At 39.9% G+C, this 22142-nt stretch overlaps 1 protein-coding gene across 14 annotated transcripts in view; it reads left to right on the forward strand.

The window, feature by feature from the left end:
- TRPM3 (transient receptor potential cation channel subfamily M member 3) overlaps positions 1 to 22142 on the forward strand; it is an 832361-nt gene that overhangs the window by 622420 nt on the left and 187799 nt on the right. For 5 of the 14 annotated variants that reach the window (XM_028493881.1, XM_055087145.1, XM_028493883.1 and 2 more), the window contains exon 7: positions 1170 to 1244. The exons of the other annotated variants lie outside the window; for them this stretch is intronic. In XM_028493881.1, coding sequence (XP_028349682.1) covers positions 1170 to 1244 — 75 coding nt within the window. The remainder of the gene's footprint in view (positions 1 to 1169; positions 1245 to 22142) is intronic. 14 annotated transcript variants of the gene reach the window in all.

A 22142-nucleotide genomic window follows, 5' to 3' on the forward strand; every position in this document is an offset into this window, starting at 1 on the left:
TATGAAAAATGGGGTGAGACCCTACTATGCCTCTCACCAACCAGCTACCCCCTGCGCAACCGACAGCCAACAACTACCACCCCAAGCTGTGGCTGCTCTAGAAGTCTGGCTTGATCCTAGGACACTAGGGCTAGAAGACCTAACTCAAGGATCTGAGCCCCTCTGTAAATGCTATTTTAGGGAAGGAGCAAAAAGGGGCAGAGGCAGATTCTCCTGAGGCCTGGATTTGAAATGAGATCCTGCCTGAGTCATCTAGCCTAAAACTAGCTTTGTTAATAAGTTAACAACTCCAGAGACATTATTTACCATGAAATTTCTCTCCCAGTTTGGGATAGAATAGCCAGAATTGGTAGGAAACCTATTATAATGAAATGTCTGTGATGACTTTTTTTTGGAAGATAGATAGATAGAAAGGTAGGTAGGTAGGTAGATAGATAGATAGATAGAGGTATATGATAGAGATAATATGTGACAGATAGATATAGATATATATGGTTCTATCTATCTATCTAATTGGTCATTTTCTTGGCCCATGAGAGAAGAGAGGGAAATGTGGGGATCTCTTCAGTAAATAACATGAGCTATGTTGAGTGACACATTGGCATTGGTTTCAATTCCCTTTTAAAAAGAAAAGTTAAGTACATTAGCCTCTGAAAAAGTACTTCTTTTAGGTCAGAAGTAGCTAATTACCTGAGAATAAGACATGTATCTCTAGAAATCAGAAAAAAAAAATGTTTTTCAAGGGAGGGAGGGAAGAATCCAGTATTTATTCAGCCTTGGAAGACATAATTATTGTTATAATTAGTATAACAAAAACAAACATTTCTTGACGATTTACTAAATGCCAAGCATTGTTACAAGCACTTAACATGGATTAACTCATTTAACCCTTTAACCACTACAACAGTTATCTAGGCTGAAACAGAATAATGAAGGCTATGTCCTCCAGCAAAGGGAATGTTGATTTTAAGGACCTGTTTATCTGAGGGAGCAATGAGACAAGGCATAGCTGGTACAGAGAGTGCTGTTTGATGCTTTGCATAAGTCTGAATATGCAATTGGGTTGCCATCACATGTGTAAATTTATAAATTGGAGATTGGTCTGCTTTAATAAAATGTGAATCCAACCATTGGGTTGTAGAAATTTCAAAGATTTTATTTTTTGACAGGATGCCTGCCGTTTTTCTCTCTTGATTCCCGCTTGTTTTATTCATTTTGGGGTAGTTGCCAATTAGACCCAATTGGTAAGTATAATTAATTGACAACATGAATTTCCTCTTAAACCCCAACCAAGAAAATTAACCATAGAAATAATCATTTCCTTTATAAATTCCTAACACTCCCTCCCTGTGACTGCTGTTTATCTCTTCTAAGACATCCAACCACACCAGAGATTAATTACTCCCTATTATTTATCATCTTAATAATACCATATAAGACAGAGAAGAGAGAAATGAGCGTTTATTGAGGTCCAAGTATATTCCAGGCACTGTGCTAGCATTTTCATATATACTGTCTCTTTCAATAGTCACAAAGACCCTTCAAAGTAGGAATTATTATCTTCCTTCTTTATAGTAGATGAAATGGCATCTCAGAGTAGTTAAGCCCTTGTTTTATATCCAGTTAGTGGTACAGACAGGTACAAACCTAGGCTGATAAGATTCCAAAACTCTTGCTCTTTTCACCCCACATAAGGAAGCATTATTTCATTCAAAACGACACTCCGCTAAAATTTTGTTACTTTGGAGGGTTTGGGGGTCATTATTTCATTCAACAACTATTTGAGCACAAACTCGTCAGACGTAGGTTGAATACTGGTTCAGCTGGGAATAATCATCAGCAGAACTTTGGGTGGAGGAAAGTGGTTAGTGGCAAGATGGTAGAGGAATTCACAGGAACAAGATGAGGAGGAAGTAGGACAGGGTGGTGGCATGGGCGGTAGGGGTGAAGACAAACAGAGGAGCTCCTGATCGTGTGCCCATGGCTACAGTCTTTCTTCATGTGACTCGTGGACTTCCCTTTGTCATCCTATGCCTGAGAATATATGAAGGAGGCTGGGAAGGCAAAGGGACGTTCAATTGTCATCACTGGCATCTTTTTGATCATTGCACCATCATCCAATGCATTGGGGTAACCATGACATGAAGTTTTCCATCATTGAGCTCATAACTGTTCCATGAGATAAATAACAACTCTGTAAGTTAAAGGTCATAGCAGAGCTTCATCCAGGGAGCCCTGGAAGTAAGAAACAGTGAATTTATATTCTCAGAGACTGACAGCCCTGGATTCAAATCAAGTGACCTGAAAAGGATGTTAAACTTCCTCTGGGCAGGTTACATGTATATCAGGAACATCTCATTGTCTTACTTGGATGCTGTAACATGTTCAGCCTAATCATTCAGACTTTTTACTACTGGTAGAATCAACCAATCAAGTAGAAGACCATCCAAAATACAAATACCAAATTCATGATCAGTTAACTTTGGACTGTGATAACTTGCCATTTTCCAGATGCTCTCAACTGAATGTGTTGTTTGAAGTTTTCTCTGCCTTTTAAAGAATTTTCCCTTCAAAGGATAGATTGTATGAAGAAGACAGTTACAGTTTAAACATCTGTCCTCTCTTCATTTTATAAAATGTCTTGACAGAAGTTGGCTGTGACACTGAACTGTTTGCCATGCTTGTTAATGAAAAGTCACCTTGTCAATCAAGAAAATAATGGAGTCAAAAGAATAATATTGAAAGAGTAGAACAAATTTTAGTGAAACCTGTTTCTTGGTATTTGCCTGTCTTGTTTATCTGACTTATTTTCCAGTTCAAGCTAGGAGCTCTCTCTTTTTTAGGAAGGAACCCCATTCCACATTGGGACTCTCTGTTCAGGGACTGGGACAGTTCCTGTAAACAAATGAGTCTGAAACAGGTAACTGTCCACCATTCTGATAAGACTCTTAGGTTCTTTTACACGTAGGGAAGAATGCTGAGATCTCCTTTCAGAGTAGAAAGATTTGGGTTGCAAATATTTGACTGGCATTTTGGTCTCAAAGTCAGCAACATTTACTGTTGCTGGTCAGAACTAATAGGTTCTTCTGATGGCAACTTTCTTAGTGGGACTCAATCTCTTCCTTGTTTCACTAACTGGAAGACCTTCCATATCTTCTCATTTGTTGTTTTTCTAGCTTTCCTCTCCTTCCTAATGCCTGTGGACCTTATGTACCACCCATTCCAAGCTACTTGCAGTTTCTCCTAAAGGACATACCCTGTTCGATGTGTTTTTGTCCCATTTTGACATTTGCTGAAATTCCAACCTCTCCCAACTCTACTTATTGGCAAAAACCTACACTCTTAAGTCTCAGCTTGAAAATCTTCTTTTCTCTGAAATACTGTCAGAAACCACACACACACACACACACACACACACACACACACACACGTGATCCTCTTAGGCTCAGTTATTCACCACATAACCCCCGTTCCCACAGCACTCTGTATAAACCTGTGTTGTAGCATTGCCTCTTTGGTAGAGTGGTTGTCTGCCTGCACCTCCTCCCCATCACCTGTAGATTGTGAGCTCCATGTGAGCAGAGCCTGAGCCGTACTCACTTTTGTCATCCTGCAAATCTAGCACAGTGCCTGGCACATGCAGGTAGGTAGGTGCTCAATAAATATTTTTATTGTAAACATCAATATTTGGTTTTCTGGCCTTATTTTTAACTCTCGTTTCCAGCCTGACCTAAAAATGTAATGGAAGAGTTTAGAAACTAAAAGCTATATAGAAAGGACACATAATAAAACAATAATACATAGATTCAGGGAGGATAAATAAATAGGAACGTGTACAGGCAAAGACCATCATGCATACTTCCAACTGTCATGGGCATAAAAACGTTTATTCTGGAAATTTGACTGCATTTCTGTTGACTTGTGCTTATTGTCAAATCATTTCTATCTTGTGGATTTAGAGGGTCTAGGATATACATTTTTGTAGCAGCCAATGCTATCATGGCTTCATTATTTCCATTTATACAGAAAAAGAAATAAGTATTGATTTTTCTGCACTTATCTAAAGTGATAATTGCCCATGGCTGCTTTTCAGTCTAGATTAGGATCAACCATTCAGTAGAAATGCATAGCTAACTTTAGAAAGTTAGACAAACATAAAATAGATGGGAAAACTTGTGCTGACTGAGTACTTTTCTGCCATAATCAACAATTTTACAGTAGGATATATTTGGAGACGATAAGGTATCTCATTCTCTAGGGGTCTTTTTAAAAAGCGGGCTGAGATTTTAATTCACTGGAGATGGGTCAGTCCAGGGCAATTGTCATAGGGCCCTTCAAAGCCCCTTCCCAGGATTTAAGATAATTTGCTCATCCTTTGAAAATACTGTTTGGATCATTTCAAGCCATTTAAAGTAGTGGATGTAAGCCTATATTTCATATAGGCTAGGAAAATGACTAGAAATAGTGCTCCCAAGATGTCAGTAATAAAGTTGTCATAAGTTTTAACAGAATAAGAATCTTTATCTTGAACCCTCAGCTTAAGATCATTAAGCCCTGAGAAATAGGAGAAAAATAGAGATGTTATGCCCTAATATTGGCCAAATAAGCATGCAGCTTGTTGTTTTTTTTTTTGGCATCCATCACTGAAGCAACAAGCACTCTTACCCTTACTGAACAGGCTGTCCCCGTTCTGCAAGGAGGCCAGATTTCACAAGCCTCGCAGAGTCCCACATGCTGCAACCCTGCAGGCAAACACTCAAGTCCTAAATCCCAGGCAGAGGAATCAACAGTTCTTGTTGGCTAACAAGCCTTGACGTCTCTGGGTCCACCTAGGATTCTGTGGGCAATTCCTGGCGGAATGAGGCAGGGTGGAAAAACAGGTGCACCTTTGCTAAAACAGAGGGATGATGATTGAAGAGTCAGCTTTCCTGGTCATCAGAAAGATCTGAGCTGAACCCTTCCTCATTAGCAGCATTTCATCCACCCAAAGGGAGAACACAGGAAGTGCATATTGACTCTGGTTCACATCAGAATTTATTATGAAATCATGGTGGAGTTTGGGGAGAAATGGAAAGTTCATTACACCTTGTATTTCCATTTTTCTATCCTGTTTTCTTGGTTTGAGTGGAGCAGGGTTTGTTTTGTTCCATTGATTTATTTATTTCCATTATTCAAGTAATAAGAACCGTTGTTATGAGTATGAATTATTGTTCATAAACTTAGGTATGTAGGAAATGTCACATAATAACAATTTTCCTTAATTCAAATAAATCCAATTCCAAGCCCCCTTTCCATCTAGTTTTGGTAAATTCAATCTTTATCTGTTAGGTCTCTCCCACCCTCTCTCTCTGTCTCTCACTCTCACTGTCTCTGTCTCTGTCTCTGTCTCTCTCTCTCTCTCCCCCTCTCCCCCTTTCCTCTCCTCTTCCCCCACCTCTCTCCCTCTTTCCTCTCCTCTCTCTCTCCCTACCCACCTCTCTCATGCTTATGGTGTACCTGTAAAACTGAATAAGAGCCTTTTAACCTCCCTCAGCCAAGGTGACCACTGATAAAAACAACTGCCCAAGCCTGCTTGGTCCCTCCAGGGTGGAAGGCTCTGGTGCTGCCGGGCTGAGTAAAGCCAGCGGTATCTTTGCTGCAGCTGGCATCCCCATGCCCAGGGCTCTGCAGCCCCGACTCAGCACCCCAAAGTGCACTTCACAGCAGCCCCCTCAGACCGGATGCCTGTGCTAATCCCACCCTTAAGGAGCTTACATTTGAGTGGAAGGAGACAGAGAACAAACAAGTAAAATACATAGTGTATTGCATAGTGATCGGTGCTGGGGGGAGAGAGAAAGCAAAGAAGGCAGAAAGGCAAGTGCAGGGAAGGGGCTGCAATTTTCAGTGGAGTAGGAGGAGGACTCCCTGAAAAGGGGACATCTGAGTAAAGACTTGGAGGAAATGAGGGAGCAATTTGTGTGATGTTTTGGAGGAGACCATTTCCAGCAGAGGAAACAGCATTAAAAAGGCGCTGAGGTGGGAATGTGGGCAGCATGTTCGAGGAGCATCAGGAGGCCTGTGTGACCACGTGGATGGAAGAGTAGGAGAGGAGTGGGGAGGAGGCCAAAGAGGAAACACGGGCCAGGGCCAGGGAGGACAGGAAGACCTCTGACTTTCACGTTCACTCTGTGGGAGATGGGAGCTTGTGGAGTTTTGAGCAAAGGAATGAGTGGTCTTGTATGTTTCAATAGACTCGCTGTACCTGCTGAGTTGAGAGTCGTCCAAATTGGGAGCAGGAATGAAAACAGAGATGCCAGTCAAGAGAAAATGGCACTAATCCAGGCAAAAGCTGATGGTGACGAGACTAGGGGTGGTAGCAGTTGAGGAGGTGAGAAGTAGTCACATTTGAACTATGATATGAAGGTAGACCAGGCAAGATTTACCATCAAATTGGATATGGGGTATGGTTCCAGATTTTGGAGGCTGATCAGTAGAAGAATGGAGTTTCCATTTTCCAGTCTGGAGAAAACTGGGGGGATGGGGATGGCAGGGGTGAGACAATATCAGGAGCTTAGCTTTGGACACGTCAGATATGAGAGGCCTCAGAGCATGTGTGGAGACATCGAGAGGGGCACGGTTATGTGAGACTGAAGTTCAGCGGAGATATTTGGCCTCGAATTATAAATATGGAAGTTGTCTGTGTGTCGACAGTATATGAAACCATGTGAGTGGATGAGATCACCAAGGTAGTGTGTGAGGAGAGGACAGGACAGGAGAGAACCAAGAACTGAGCTTCGAGACAGTCCTTCTGTCAGAGGAGAGACCAGCAAAGGAGATAAAGAAGGAGCCCCTAGTGAAGTGAGAGGGAAACCAGAGGAGAATGCTCTCTGGAAGCCAAGCAAAGAACATATTTCCAAGAGGAAGGAATGGCCAACTGTGTCAAATGCTGTTGACAGGACAAGTAAGCAGAGACCCGGGAACTGCCATCAGGGATGTTGCGAGTCTTTTCTGCCTGTCCCAGGAGTTAGGTAATTTCCTCCCCATCTCGTCCGCTTCCACCTCTCCCCATCAAATACATTTGTCTTTCTCTTCCTCCTCTTCAGGGCATCAGCGAGCTTAGTTCTTTAACAAAAACCATCATGAGAGCTTATCTTCAGGCCACCAACGTAAACCTCCCGTGAGAAAAGACAGCCCAGTGGGCCCTTTTGGAAATGAGGAGAAGAAAAAACAAATTTAAAATGAAATATGAATTAACTGATAACTCAATCGGTGATCTTGCTACACAGGAAGATATTATTGACTTTTAGGCAAAGTACCAAGTAGAGAGTAAATTAAATATACGTAATTTCCAGCAGTGCAGTGACATCCCTGTTGAATTAGGATGAAGTGGTGAGCCATTGGTTTTTAAACGGTTGTAGGGGTTGAATTGCAAGAAGAGTGCATATCTTCCAGTGCGGGCAATAGTCAACCAATCACGTGCAGCTAAAACAGGTGCCAATGCTTGGCTGACACAGGTTTCCAGCTTGGTTGGTTTCTCATTGATCATAGGCATACTTGGGCTCAACATACTAATAGATGTTGCAATATATGAATCATATTTATCACATTAGTTAGACTCAGAGGTTGGCCAATTATGGCCTGTGGGCCAAATCCAGTGCATTATTTGTCTTTGTAAATAAAGCTTTATTGGAATACAGCCGTGTCCATTCTCCATCTTTCATGCACCGTCTCTGGCTGCTTTCATGCTACAGTGGCAGAGTTGAGAACTTGCAGCAGAGACCATCTAGCCTGCAAAGCTGAAGATATTTACTATCTGGCCTTTTACAGAAAAAGTTTGCTGACTCCTAGTCAGACGTCAATAGACTATTAGAAATCTAACAGGGACATTTCAGTCCTACTCCATGGGCTTTCATCTTAATTTATTCCAGGGGGTAGATCTTAGATTTCACTTCTTTTCACAGGTTAAAAGTCTCCACTCCCTACAGCTTTATGCTAGGGCATTGGTTCTCAGAGTGTGGTCCATGGACCAGCAACGATAGCATCATCCGGGAACTTGTTAGAAATGCACATCCTCAAGTCCCATTCTAGACCTACTGATCAGAAGCTCTGAGGGTGGGGCCCAGCAGCGTGTATTTTAGCTGATCCTCCAGGTGATTCTGGAGCATGCTAGCTTGAGAGCCATCCTGCTAGAGCACACAGTGGTAAGAAGAGCTGAGAACTGGAAATGGGCATTTCCACACACCTCTTCTTGTGATAATTTTCAATGCACAAACTAGTTCTTTGCACATCAGAATCAGGATTTTAAGAGCAGTCCTTAGAGTGCCACGCTCTTCTATGTAACGTTAGGATAACCCATTTACTAGAATGATAGTATTGGCACTGATTATTGATGTCAAATGACTCTTGGTGGCAGCAGTAGTAATAACGCAAGTGGCTGTTTCACACCAACTCAACAGAGTAGGGTAATGAGGTTAACCACCCCCATGCCCCTGTGCCTTGACTGTCTCTGATTCCTCATCACAACACTCCAGTGTGCTTAAGTGATAGAATGTAATGAGACATTTATTTATAAGAGAGAAAAGTAGAAGGCATTTATATCCAACTCCATCAAGGATGTGCTAGAACATGAGAAAAACTTTAAATTGATCTTTTCCCCCTACAGGATTTATGCAGGTGCTGTTGTATTGTTGTTGCTATTTTCCTTTGCTTAATGATCCATTCCTTCCCTCGAGCTTCATCCCTCTGTGTGGCTAGAGGAAGAAATATCTCTGATAACAAACAGCGGTGATTTATTTAGATGGAGCTAGAAACTGGATCTCAAGAATCAGGGAGGGGCAACAAGTGAGTCTTAGCCTTTTTAAGCCAGGAAGAGGTGAACAAAGGAACAGTGAACAAACTCAGGCCCCTTTCTAAATATCCAGAATTGGCATCTATTTTAAAAAATCTGCTAGAAACGAGTTTGAGACCCTAGAGTGATCATATGTACAGGTTTGTCCAAAACTAAATGATTCTGGTTTATATTGATCCTTGTCATCCCAGAGTAATTATTAATGATGACCCCTTCACTTGCAAGAATGTCCTGGTTTTTGTATGATAAATCACCTGGTCACCCTAGTGAGAGATAAGCCAGTAGAGTGCAGAGTGCAGGCTCTGAATTTCCTAATAGGTCTCTGAAACCCTGTTCAGACATGTGATTTACTCTCAGTGCCTCAATTTATTTAACTGTAAAATGGGGATGATAATATCTCTATCATAGGGTTGGTGAGCAGATTAAGTGAGCATATACAACTCGCCTGGCTGAGTGCCCAGCACCTGGTGGGTGCTTCATAGCCACTACTTCCCCTACAGGAATAAGAAACTGCCTTCAGTCAGTTGGCCGAGTGGACTTCACTACATGAAATCATTCACAGCAACCCAGAGATTCATAAGCCCCCTTGTTTGGCTTCCATTTTTAATAAGCTTTTTTAAAATCTGTGGCAATTGTTGTTTCCTTTTAAGGAGCTGTAAAGACATTGAGAAAAAATTGTCTTTCAGAAGAGGCCATATTTGCATCTAAAAAATAAGATCACGTTCACAAACTTGAACCAGAGGTTGAAGTTTGTTAGATGCTGCTGCAAAATGAATGCCAGAAACAGAAGTGACGGCATTGTAATTCATGGTGTTGGAGCTTGAGCAAGTCCAGTAAATTATAACTCACTCTTGACAGGACAAGATTCAAATTGACCGAGATTTGAACACTAGAGTTAGGCAGATGGAGATCAAAATATCACTTTTATTAATGATGAAGTAGTTGAAGATAATGACTTATTGTGAGGGCCAAATGGGTTTGCCTGCTTACCTCAGCCCTCAGACAGCCAACCAGAGGAGAAATTTGGGTCTACAGAAACAGTTTTACTAATATCACTGACTGGCACTGGTCCATAGAGGAAAACGAAAAAAGATGCTAAATCCTCCTCACTGAGAGACTTTTAGTAGACTAGTCCTATCCAATCAAGAAACATGGACATTAGTCACCACCAACCAGGTTACTCAATTCTATATATAGAGACAAAAGAAGGACAAGGGGCTAGATGTGTCTTGACACCAGAGGAAAGAAGGTTTCCCATGACGTTGTCACCATATTTCTCACTGAGGATTTAGTAACAGTGAAAATTTGATCAGATTGGACACATTATCTTTTGGAAAGGATGCCAGATAATCAAATAAAAATGTATCACTTTTCCCAACTGCTGGTCAGAAATTGGATTAAATACCATTACTAGATCCCAAATAATCAGTACCCTTCCTTTGTCTCATACATGATCATGGCAGTCAGATATTTTAATAACCTTTGTGGTGAATGAAGGTCACTCCTGGCCTACAGCAAGTTAGCTGCTAAAACGTATCCATCACCTCAGAGAGAACAGAATTAGGTTTCTACTTCAGTCATATAATAGCTTTCACGGACATCCTTCCAGCAAGGGGAAGAGTGTAAACCTTTGTTCACGTCTTTCTCCCCAGTGGCCAGGACACATTGTCACTGCAGCTGGGTCCAATTCTGAGAAATAATAAGGCTTCAATTTAAAAGTACAAGACAGCTGAACTGAAATTGGCTATTCAAGTTCCTAAGAATCTGGACTCTTGCAGACTTAATCCAGATGGACAAGGCAATGTGTGAGCACCCACCCAGGTCACACAGCGTGTTCTTTTCTTGGTCTCTGACCACCACTAAGGCCAGTAGTGAAGGCCTGTAAAAGGACACCAGGGACCACTTAAATGGCTGTAATCTCCACTTTCAGCAGTTTGCATCAGTAGTATTGAGGTATGATACTTAGTCCCCTTATAACAACCCATCTATTCATGTCGTTTCAGCTGTGCTAGTCCCAAGGTATAGACCCTAGGCATTGTACCTTCTAATTTTACTTCACAAGCATTTATTTGAACGACCTTCTAAGTATGAGGCACTATGGAAACCAGAATGTTGTCTAAGAGGGGTGTGGGTGTTTCTGTCCCAAAGAGTTTACAATGTAGTGGATGAAATTTTCATTAAAGCAAGGCAGAATTTAAAAACTGCCAAAGGATATGTAGAAAAATAAATAAACAAATAATGGGACCACAAAGGAATGAATAATTAATACTGTCTGAGGGAGTTAGGAAGGGCCTCAGGAATTAGTAACATTTGAACTGGACTTTGCAGATTGAGTTAGGGTTTCTGAGGGGCTGCAATAAATAGCACCTCTTTTCCTCATCCAAGTTCTAAACACTTTGAGAAATAAAAGAAGTAGTTGATGGAACTCAGAATATCATTTTTAGTTAGGGGACAAGTTAGCAGACATGGCTTTAAACTGTTGACCAAGTGGGATTATTGACTCCCCAGAATTAGGCAGAATTCCACAGTAAGCCTTCATTACCCACCCCACCGTATACACCTGCAGGGACAGGGCCCTGGAGGAGTTGGGAGATGTCAGGCTTCCTGCAGGCAGGAAGATGCCAAGAGAAAGAAGAGCGAGACTGAGTGGGCAAATCCAGTTATTCTCAAATCTACCAAGGAGTAAAAGCATAGAAAACCCAAGGATCTGCTTAGGAAAAATTCCTCCTCATGAAACCAAGAGTAGGGAAAGATACTCCTCTCTGAAAATTAGGATGGCTAAAGGGAAATTTAAAAATAGTCCTAGATGGAGGATAAGGAAGATAGTCTGGATGAGACTAGAATCAGAATGAACAGAAAGTTCTGGAGAGAGAGATGAGGCTGTGAATAAAGGTTGGGTCCAGAATATGGGGAGCCTTGTCTGTCATGCAAAATTATTTGGGCTTTTATCTATAAGCAATGGGAACCCACTAAATATTGTTACAGAGGAGACTGTATTTACAGTTGATAACTAGCAGTTATGTGATGATTGTTGTAGAGGCAGAGAAATCAGTTAGGAAGCAATCTCAGTAGTCCACAGGAAAACCAGTGAGAGCAGAAACTGGGCATTTGGCATCATTCTTGATTTCAGGAGAATTTAAATCAGATCTAAGTGCCCTGGATCTCAGGTCAGTTGATTAAGGGAAAATTGCTTATGTCATAAAACATTTGAAAATTTCTATAGAAATAATTACATTGTCATATAACCTATGAGCAATCAGGATATACTTGAGGTGATTCAGTATCCTGCCTTCCTTCTGTACCCCAGATTTTAGTGAACAACTACTACATGTAGAACACTCTATGATATGCCGGGGATACAAAGGTAAACCTACCTACAGAGAAAAGAGACGTCCAAACGTGTAATTTAGTGAGAGAAAACTTCAAGGGATATGTAAGGTACTATGAGAATTTTTTCCTTGATATCATAGTAGTTGATTGACAAATTTATAAAGTATATTCATTGGCATGGGCTTTTAAGAAAAGTTAAATGCTATAAGAACACAAAAGTGAGAATAGTTAATTCTGCCTGGTGGCGGTGAAAGGGAGGGGCCTAAGGAAGACTTGTCTTTGAGCCGGGGAACTGCAGGATGCATATAAGTTCTCCAGAAAGAGTAAGTCAAAAAGAACATGCCTTAAAGAGAGAATAGAACTTTTCACATTTGGTGCAGGGAGAAGTAATTTCAGTCTCCTTCAAATGATGCAGAGATTTTTTTTTTTCTTTTTGGAAGGGCAAATTAATATACAATTTTGCCACTACCAGCAACATTTCCTTGTCTCTTACCATTTACCTCTCCTACTCAGCCATGCCCTGCACTGTGGGCTAGGTCTTTCCAAATCATAATTCCCCTGGCTGCTCTGCTGCTTACTAATTCTGCCAAGAGGCCAAAGGATCTTGTACGAGCTGTGGACCTAGATCCTGGCACATTTATAGGGGAGTGTGGGCAAGGAATTATAAAGTAAAATGAGTTAGAATCACTTTGATTACCTTACATTTGAGAAGGCAAGGATGCCTTTTGATGTGGGTTTTGAACAGAGCAGAAACTAAGAAGACTAGCTTTGTTTGGGTGAGTTTTCTTGTAGACTTAGATCAATTACATTAAAACATTCAGCCTGCAAACAATGGCCCCAAAGAAAAAAAACGCTAGCTCTTTCCTTTTATGAGAGTAATACTTGCCTTACAGCCCATGCAATTGGCCGTTCCCTTTCTTTTGAAACGATTCACGTGGAATGTTGCTTGGATATCCTGGAAACATACGGACATTAATGGCAGAACATTTTAATCAGAGCTGTCTGGCCATGAGGGAATAACTGTTTTCCATTGATTAAGTCAAAAGCTAAGTTTGTTTACTAGCATGTAATATACTTGGAGTCAACTTATGAGTTTTGTTATTTGGCATTTACATCTTTGTCCAACCCACAGAATTCAAAATACTTAAGCTGATTGAAGCACTGAGGAGAGAGGCCCCTTGGTAGAAGACATCTGGGGAGTGACAAAAAGATCACCTACCCCAAAGCAGAAAGTTTTAGTGTTTTGGATAGGAGATAAAGGAATTTGCTTTCCTAAGCATATTACTGGTCTGCATGAGAGAATATTCAAACTTTGGAAAAGTGTGTTTCTAATTATTTATTTGTCGGAGCATACTTTTGGTTTAAATCCATAAAATGCATTTGTTGTCATGAATCATTTATACAGTTAAAATAGAAACCTTTTAGAAACCTAATAAATATATATAAGAATCTTTATATTTGTTTAACCATATAGTTCTCAGTAAGTGCCAGACTCTGTTCGAAGTACTTGACAAATAACTCATTACTCAAAACAGTGCTATGAATTGTGTGCCAACTCTCTGTATTAGACACTGTGTAGAATTCTAAAATATATTGTTGGTTTATCAAGTCATATCAAGATGTATTTATGCCTTTCTAGGATGTGCATAGTTCCAGCTACCATGTTAGTAGTACAATGTCTAGACATGCTGTCAAAGTTTACAGTAGCAAGGAGGTAAAATAGACTAGAGTGACCCATGCTGAGTTAGAAAGTGGGGGTCAACAGGAAGCAACAGACAAGTGAAGGTAGAGGCAGTCATGGAACTGGGAATCAGAGTCAGAGATCAGGACAGGACAGGTTCAGCCCAGTTCCAGCCAGGCAGCCCATGATCTAAAGAAAAGAGTCATCATCTGAGTGAGACAGGTCCAGGCTTCCAGAGTATAGGGCAGAGATGGTCGTGGTGTTGCATGAAGAAGTGCTTCCAGAAAAGTCCACTGAAATCAAGGCAAAACCCCAGTCTTGGGGCCCACATTGCCAGGGAGGGAGCAAGCAAATGTTCCAGCCTGGCTGGCTTATAGAAGAGGGTGCCACTCTCCAGGAGCCAAGGGTATTCAGAGAGGACGGATTGCTCTCTCTGCTCTTGGGCTTAGAGCTCTCTGAAGACCATCTGAATCCCTTCCTCTGTCTGAGTGAAGTTCCTTGATCGACCACATGAGTGAGTCCTCTTCTCTTTGAGAGAAGCAGAGCAGCTCACCATGACTGGTAACCAGGTTTCCCACATGAGCATCAGTTAAGCTCCAAAATGAAGGCCTGCCTGACACTGTGTAAATGGTAGGCTTACACCCAGTTTAGAACTGAATATTGCCTCTTAAAGCCCTACCTCAGGGCTTCCCTGGTGGCTCAGTGGTTAAGAATCTGCCTGCCAATGCAGGGGACACAGGTTCGACCCCTGGTCTGGGAAGATCCTACATGCTGCGGAGCAACCAAGCCCGTGCACCACAACTACTGAGCCTGCGCTCTAGAGCCCGCATGCCACAACTACTGAGCCTGCGTGCCTAGAGCCCGTGCTCCACAACAAGAGAAGCCACCACAATGAGAAGCCCATGCACTGCAACGAAGAGTAGCCCCCGCTCACCTCAACTAGAGAAAAGCCCACGCGCAGCAACAAAGACCCAGTGCAGCCAAAAATAAAACAAATAAAATAAATTTAAAAAAAGAAAAGCCCTACCTCAAAAGAAAAAATCTCTGCTATCCTCCATTTTTCTCTTACAAAGAGCCCTCAACTACTGTCTCCCTGCGAGGGTCCTCAGGCTGAGAAAAGAGCATCTGAGGACTTTCCACGTTTTTAAGGACAGGTGAAGACTTACTTAGAGTCAGCAGAGGTGAGGCTGGGGAGGGGAACGTTTGGTGGCAATAAAGAGAAACTCACTCAAAATATATAAAGCAGTATTTTTGATAAAGAGAAATGTGTTTAGAGGAAGGTTTGCAAACTATGGCCCACCCTGTTTTCATATGGCTCATGGGCTAAGAATGTTTTTTTTTTCATTTTTAAATGTTTGAAAATAAAAGAATAGTTTTGTGACATATGAAAACTACATCAAATTCAAATTTCAGCATCCATCTGAAAATTCCATTTTTCTCGTTAGTAGATCTGTAGTACAAAAAAAAATGTATTCAATTGTGTTTTGTAATTCGTCCATAAACATTCTGTATTATTTGTTTTCTCTCTTGTTATATAAGTACCTGCATGATGTCCTCTGTTTTGCCCATTGTTCTACAAAGCCTAAAATATTTACTATATAGCCCCTTACAGAAAAAAATTTTCTACCTTTGATCTGTAGGGGACTCTGTACAAACTACAGCCAAGTGACTGTATCTTGAACTGAAAAGTCACTAATAATCCAGGCAATAAATCCATCTCTCTCTCTCTCCCTCTCTCTCTCCTCTCTCTCCCTCCCTCTCTCTCTCCCACTCTCTCTCTCTCTCTTTCTCTCACCCCCAAACACACATACTCTTTCCCTCCCTCTCACTCAGGCCACGTGATCTCTCCTCTGTGATGCACTCAGTTCCCTTCTTTTCTTCCCGCACACAGACTTCTTTGCTTGTTTATTCACCCTGACATGGTCCCATCAGAGCCACCACTAATAGAGGCTTTACTCCCCAAATACTCCTGCCCTCCCAGTCCCTCCCAGTTACCTCAGGTTCAAGGTCTCCATTCAAATTGCAGGAAGGCAGATCTGGCCCACTGCAGGCCTGGAATCTACCTCCATTCCAATCAGCTTTGAAAGATGCCAAGTAAGGCTGCCCTTCTGTGCTGCGGACAGTTAAGTTCTCTGATAGGCGAGTGTGGATAGAGGACATGATGGGAGTTGCCAGTACACATGCCACAGTGACCTCTTTGATTGGCTTTCAAGATTTTTACATTCAGTCCACTCATCCACTCCCCCAGTTCTGGCCTTTGGCCTTCAGTCGCTACATGGGAAAGCAAAGCAAGAAGGCAGTGTCCAAAATTATAGTCCTCTGGTGGGGGCTAGTACTGAATTCCTAAGAGAATACCTGCAGCATTGATAATGCGAAAAATAGATTGGTTCAACAACAGAAAAAAATACATTGGAAACAAACAGAAAAAAAGGGGATTGGCCATATTAATTCAGTAGATTTAACATTCTTAGTCCCCAGGGTAAGAAATGCTATGCACCATCTGTTTTTGGTCTTTTATCATTGTCTCAGAGATGTGTTTCCATGAATTCAAACTCTATATCTTCAACGTCTTGACAACCTCATATCTTCAGCCAAATTTACTGAGATTTTAACTGCCAAGATAAAATATACATGTATGTTTATTCTGGAATATTGGCACTAGCTTTAAATATGGAAAGACTGTGTATGGATGGGGTCTGTTAAGTTAAATATCGACAAGGGAGTTGCCATAGGGATTGGTGATGATAGGAAAAGACATTTAAGCAACTTGCATTATCTTTACCCCTGCCTAGTCCTCCAATGGGTTGGAAATTTATGCCTCAGGGAAAGACCCCAGCCCTCTTCAAAGGAATTTCTTCTGCACTAGAGAACCAAAAGTGTCTAAAAGTGAAGCATCTTGTTGCATGTGGTTTCCTTTTGACTGCTTAATAATTTGTGCAGTATTTTATATTTCCAAATGCTTTTCTAAGCATCCATTTAGGTGCAGAATTATAGTGGCCAAAAAAATGTAGTAAGGATATACATAATTGGTTTGAACTGGGATTGGCATTTACTAATTGAATACATCATCAGGATTTGCTAAAATGAATGGGTTTATTACCCATTTCCAAGTGGGATCAGGCACATTCCAGTAATAGTTCTGTTGTCTTGAATAGATAATGTATTCTATCTCTGAAACATGAAGGCAATATCTAAAACATCTGCTTCCATTGAAGACTGAAGAGACATGCTAGTTAAAATGAGATGCATTTTTTTTTCTTATGTCATTCCTAGATATTTTCTTGGGCTCACTCTGTTCCTTAGTAGCTCAAAGATTTCCAATCACGTTTCTTTTTGCCAAAAAAAAGCATATTAAAATATTATCTTTCTATACAGTAATATTCTACAGTTGTACCTGAATATTCATGTTCTGGGAATCTTCCTAATTATAAGAAGCACCTTAAGCTTAATAAATAAGAATAGTATCTAGTGTTGTCAGTTAAACACAGCTGATTACCAGCTTTATTTAATTTTCATAAATCCATCCCACAATTTGCAGACCATAGAAGAGATTAAGGGGAGCAAGAACCTAATTCTAAAACTATTTGTGAAAAGCCGTGGTATTATGCAAACTTCAGCCACTATTTCTCAAGTAGAGAGTAAGCTGGTGCCCATTAAAATGAGGCAAATAGCTTGACTGCTGCTTCTCCCATCACTACAGTAATTGTTAATGCCCCCCAGGTCTGTATAAAGTTCTGATCTTAAGGGGTTTTGGTGAGTTTTTATGGCCCCATTCTAGTCCAGATACAGGAGATGGTGACCAGTATATCTATTGGTAGAGTCAACCATTGAATCAAAGACCAGACTATTCAAATGAGAAATGCGATAAAGGGGACATGTTCAGTGCTTTTTAATAATATATGCATTTTAATAATATAAATTTAAAATTTTGCAACATAAAATATATTGACAAATTCTCACTATATGCACACTTTCAAAGCATATGCATTCTCCAAACCAACTTCTAAATCATCAAGAATCACATAATCCCAGAACTGGCAAGGCCAATGTGTTAACTGTGTTCATGTTATTGCTAAACAGCTTTAGCTGGTAAACAGAAATGCCTACCCATCACTGACAGACTCATTCTCAAAGTGATTAAGATCTTTAAGAAGTCATCGCTCATGTAAAGTTTGAAGCCTCCTTTCTAAATGACCTGTACTGTCATAATCACATGATCTGTGGCTTTGGTCATTAATATTTAGCTAAATATCAATCTTCTATGCTCCATCTCCATGTAAATATAAACCGTTTTCCAACAGCAAAAAAATTATTCCTTAGGCCCACTGGCATTTTAGATCATATATAATGATGTTGACAGTAAACCAAAGGATTAATTTGGTTTGATCAAAATTCTATTTATCCGAGCATTTCACTACAATACACCAAATATTTTTACAAGTGACTGAACTGATCGTAGATTATAACCTCACGTCGGCAGAAAGAGAGAGAAGAAAAAGGTCTTTCAGAATTTTAAGACATTCTTCTCTCCCTGCCACCTCCCTGCTTTACACCACCCAACCCAATCTTTGTTTATGCCAATTTTGACAATATTTGAATTATTGGAAGCCCAGGCTTAACTGCATAGTGGTCATAACAAAATAGGACAAACGTCTAAGAGGTTATCTTCTGCAAAGAACCATTAACTGGGGTTCAGTTTATAATTTGAAAGCCCTAGGTCAACCTGGAATCCTCTAGAATGTAGTTGCTAAGTCCATTACTCAAGCTCACATTTTTGTAGGCTATAATGCTTCCAGTTCCAACATTACAAAAACTAAAGAGTGTGGCAAACATCTTGCCTCTTCCTGAGTAAGCAACTCTGCATTGCTCTAAAATTAAATTCTAATGGAAATCTCTAAGAAGTTTTTGGTTATAGTAGAAAATGAAAAATTATTGCAATCAACTAAGGAATTAGCCTACTTTCCCCAAAACCAAAAGAACAAGTATTGACCAAAAAGATCTCTGAGGGGCCTAGATAAAATGAGAACTTTTTTGGTAATAATAGAAGTCATATTTTTAAAAAACTATAAATCTAAACTACTTTTTGTGAATCATCAGTAGTTTCAGCTGAGCAAGGTTCACATTTGTGAGGCTCTTCAAAGGAATTTATGTTAATTTTTTGTGGGCATAAAGAAAATGGTAGTGGTCCTTATGAATCCAGCTGGATCTGCAGTGAATTCCCAAAATGTTTTCTTTATTTCACTAATAAAGAATATACCGTTCTTATTTTTTAAAATGCTTTTTCTTTACTAATGATGTCATATGCTACAGATTTGTAAATTTGTGGTTTTCTCTAGAGATTTTTTTTAATATCCTACGTCCAAAATGTAATTTAGAAAAGAAAATGTGAACAGAAGAAATAAAGAAAAACGAGGAAGAGAGAAAGGAATGAAGGATGGGAGGAGAAATAACCTATAGACAGTGCTTCACCTTGGAAACTTTGGCCAGTCACTGTAACCGGATAGTAATAATGTGATATAGTTTCCCTGGACATAGAGTTTTGTTTGAAAACCCATTCTAGAACCTGTCTCAGAGTCCTCAGTGGGTTTCATAAAAGAACACAAACTGATGCTATAGTGGTCCCTCAGTATCCTTGGGGGATTGGTTCCAGACCAACCCCCACAGATACCAAAATTGCAGATGCTCAAGTCCCTTCTATAAAATGGTGCAATATTTGCATTGTAGCCTACACACATCCTCCTGTACACTTTAAATCTTCTCTAGATTACTTATAATACTTAATGCAACATAAATGCTATGTAAATAGTTGCCATCGCCCGGCAAATTCAAGTTTTGCTTTTTGGATCTTTCTGGAATTTTTTTCAAATATTTTCGCTTCGCAGCTGGTTGAATTTGTGGATGTGGAACCCACAGATACAGAGGACCAACTATATATCAATGTTCTTAATTTGAGGTGGGGCTTTGTAAGGGTCCATTAGCAAGATTTTTATGAATAGGCTTCAGGGATCCATGAACTTTTGAAATGCATAGAAACATTTTTGTGACTGTCCTTATGAGCATTTATTTTTCTGGGAAAAGGATCATTAGCTTTCATCACATTCACAAAAGTTTTCAAAGACTCTTGTCTCCAAAAAATAGGCTAAGAACCATTGCTTTAGGTCATTACTAATTATTTGATATCATTTTCTTTTCTCAGAAAAAAGGTAATATGTGTGACGGGTGTGTGTGTGTGTGTGTGTGTGTGTGTGTGTGTGTGTCAGTGTGTTGACAAAAAGGCTTAATGTTACCATATATCCATATATTGGCAAGTTTAATTTACACAAAGCATATTTTTAGGCATGGCCTGATTCTCTACCACCTATAACTAAGAAAATCAAAAATGCTTTTGTTTTAGGCTATAAGGGTTTTTCATTGTCTATGGAACAAATTTCCATGTATTATCACTAAAGGAAATGGGAGAGAATTTGGAGGCATAGATATATTGGATATATTCAGTTTATGAAAAAATAGATGATATTTTGATACTTTACACCATCCAGTTTTTAGCCCTGGAATATATATCTGAATTAATGTAGTTCTTTTCATCATTTCAGTTAATTACAGCTTCATTCCAAATATAGGAAATCTGACCATCTAAATGCTTCTGTATTTCTAGAGGCTATAACAATTTGATTTATTGACAAATATAACTGACAGCTTATTGCTCTCAAATCTTCCTCTGAAAATTGATCCTTTGCACCTGTGTTTCCTCTCAAAGAGAGGAGAGTTTTCCAGCCCTCTTGCCTATTGTCTGGTAGACTCTGGATCGCTGGAACATTCTAGAAGATCCATTCTATGACGTCTTCTTTCATGAGTGGATCACAGTTGGTCTGTGAGTAGGAGTAAAGATCCACTGATAGAATCAGTGCTCAAGAATCAGAATTTGGCCAAGGCCCCTCTTAGAAGATCCTAGAAATAGTCTAAATGATATCATTTGATATAAGACAGTAGGTATAGCATATTGTCCCTTGACATGAAACAATATGAGAGCATGTGCTAAAGAAAAGCAAAGGGAAAAACTAAATAGCATAGTATGTTGGAAATACCTCATAAAATCACTTTAAACATTTAAGTTTATGTTTAAACTTTAAGCATAAAATACTTTATAAAATAACTTTCAGTGTGCCTTGGAAAAGAGTCTCTTTTCCAAGGCACATTAGAACATAAATCCTTATAGGGGTGGGTATTTTTTATGTCAGAAAATTCTCCTCCAAAAGAAGTGTGCTGTATTCTTAATCTTTAATGTGCCTTTCAACAGGAACTTACTTAATCCTCATAAACAATAGCAGTGGAAAAGTGTCTCCTTCCTAGATACCCCAGCAGAGCTTTAAAGTGGCCTTTTGTCTGAGTCATTAGCGCTCCTGGGTCAAAGGAGAACAGCATGACCTTTTACTTTCCTCTCCTTGGATTTGAAGGAGTAATTCTCAAAAACTCCCCATTCATAGAAAACTCTGATGGGGCTACAGGTCATCTCTCTCTCCCAATTCCTTCTGGGGAACAAAAAAAAATCTTGGCTTCTTGCCTTAATCAACAATTGTTACTTTCTCACATTTTTAAAATGTAGATTTAAAACAGCACTCTTTTTTTGTGTAACTGGCATTTTGGACCACTCTTTCCAGATGAAAATCAAACCATGAAAAACACTGACTTTTAAGAGATAAGGCCCTAGGAGACTGATGTACTTATACTTTAGAAGTAAAACAGGTCACACAAGTCTAATAAAATCTCTTACTAATGGAGCAAGAAATCAAACACCAAACTGTTATTTCTCATAGGGAAGCAGTTTCTAGATGAAAGATAAAAACCATAACAGAAGGGGGAAGAGGAAGGAAGAACTGAGGTGATTAAGGGCTTTTTTCAGTTCATATTTACAGAAGTGGTACAGAATCTTGACTCTATTTTTTAAGATAACTGCTTTGTGTACCTTATAAAACCCTTTCATTTTTACGGCACTGCCCAATTTCCTAACTATTCTGAGAAGATAGAGTGAGAAAATACAATGTGTTACCAAATTGAGCAAAAAAACGTATTCAATGAAGGATGATACTTGAGATGTCACTTGAAAACTAATTTCTTTCTCATCATGTCTCTCATGGACATTTGTTTTTAATACTTCTCTTTACTCTGTTAGGTTGAACATACATAAGTGTTGATGTTAGGGCAGTTTTTACTTGAAAACGCAATGTCTATGGCTCAGCATAAATAGCTGAAATCCCTTAATTCAACTGAATTCAGAAAATGTTTGCCCATCATGTGCCTGGCACC

This window comes from Physeter macrocephalus, chromosome 9, assembly GCF_002837175.3.
Source record: "Physeter macrocephalus isolate SW-GA chromosome 9, ASM283717v5, whole genome shotgun sequence".
Lineage (NCBI taxonomy): Eukaryota > Metazoa > Chordata > Mammalia > Artiodactyla > Physeteridae > Physeter > Physeter macrocephalus.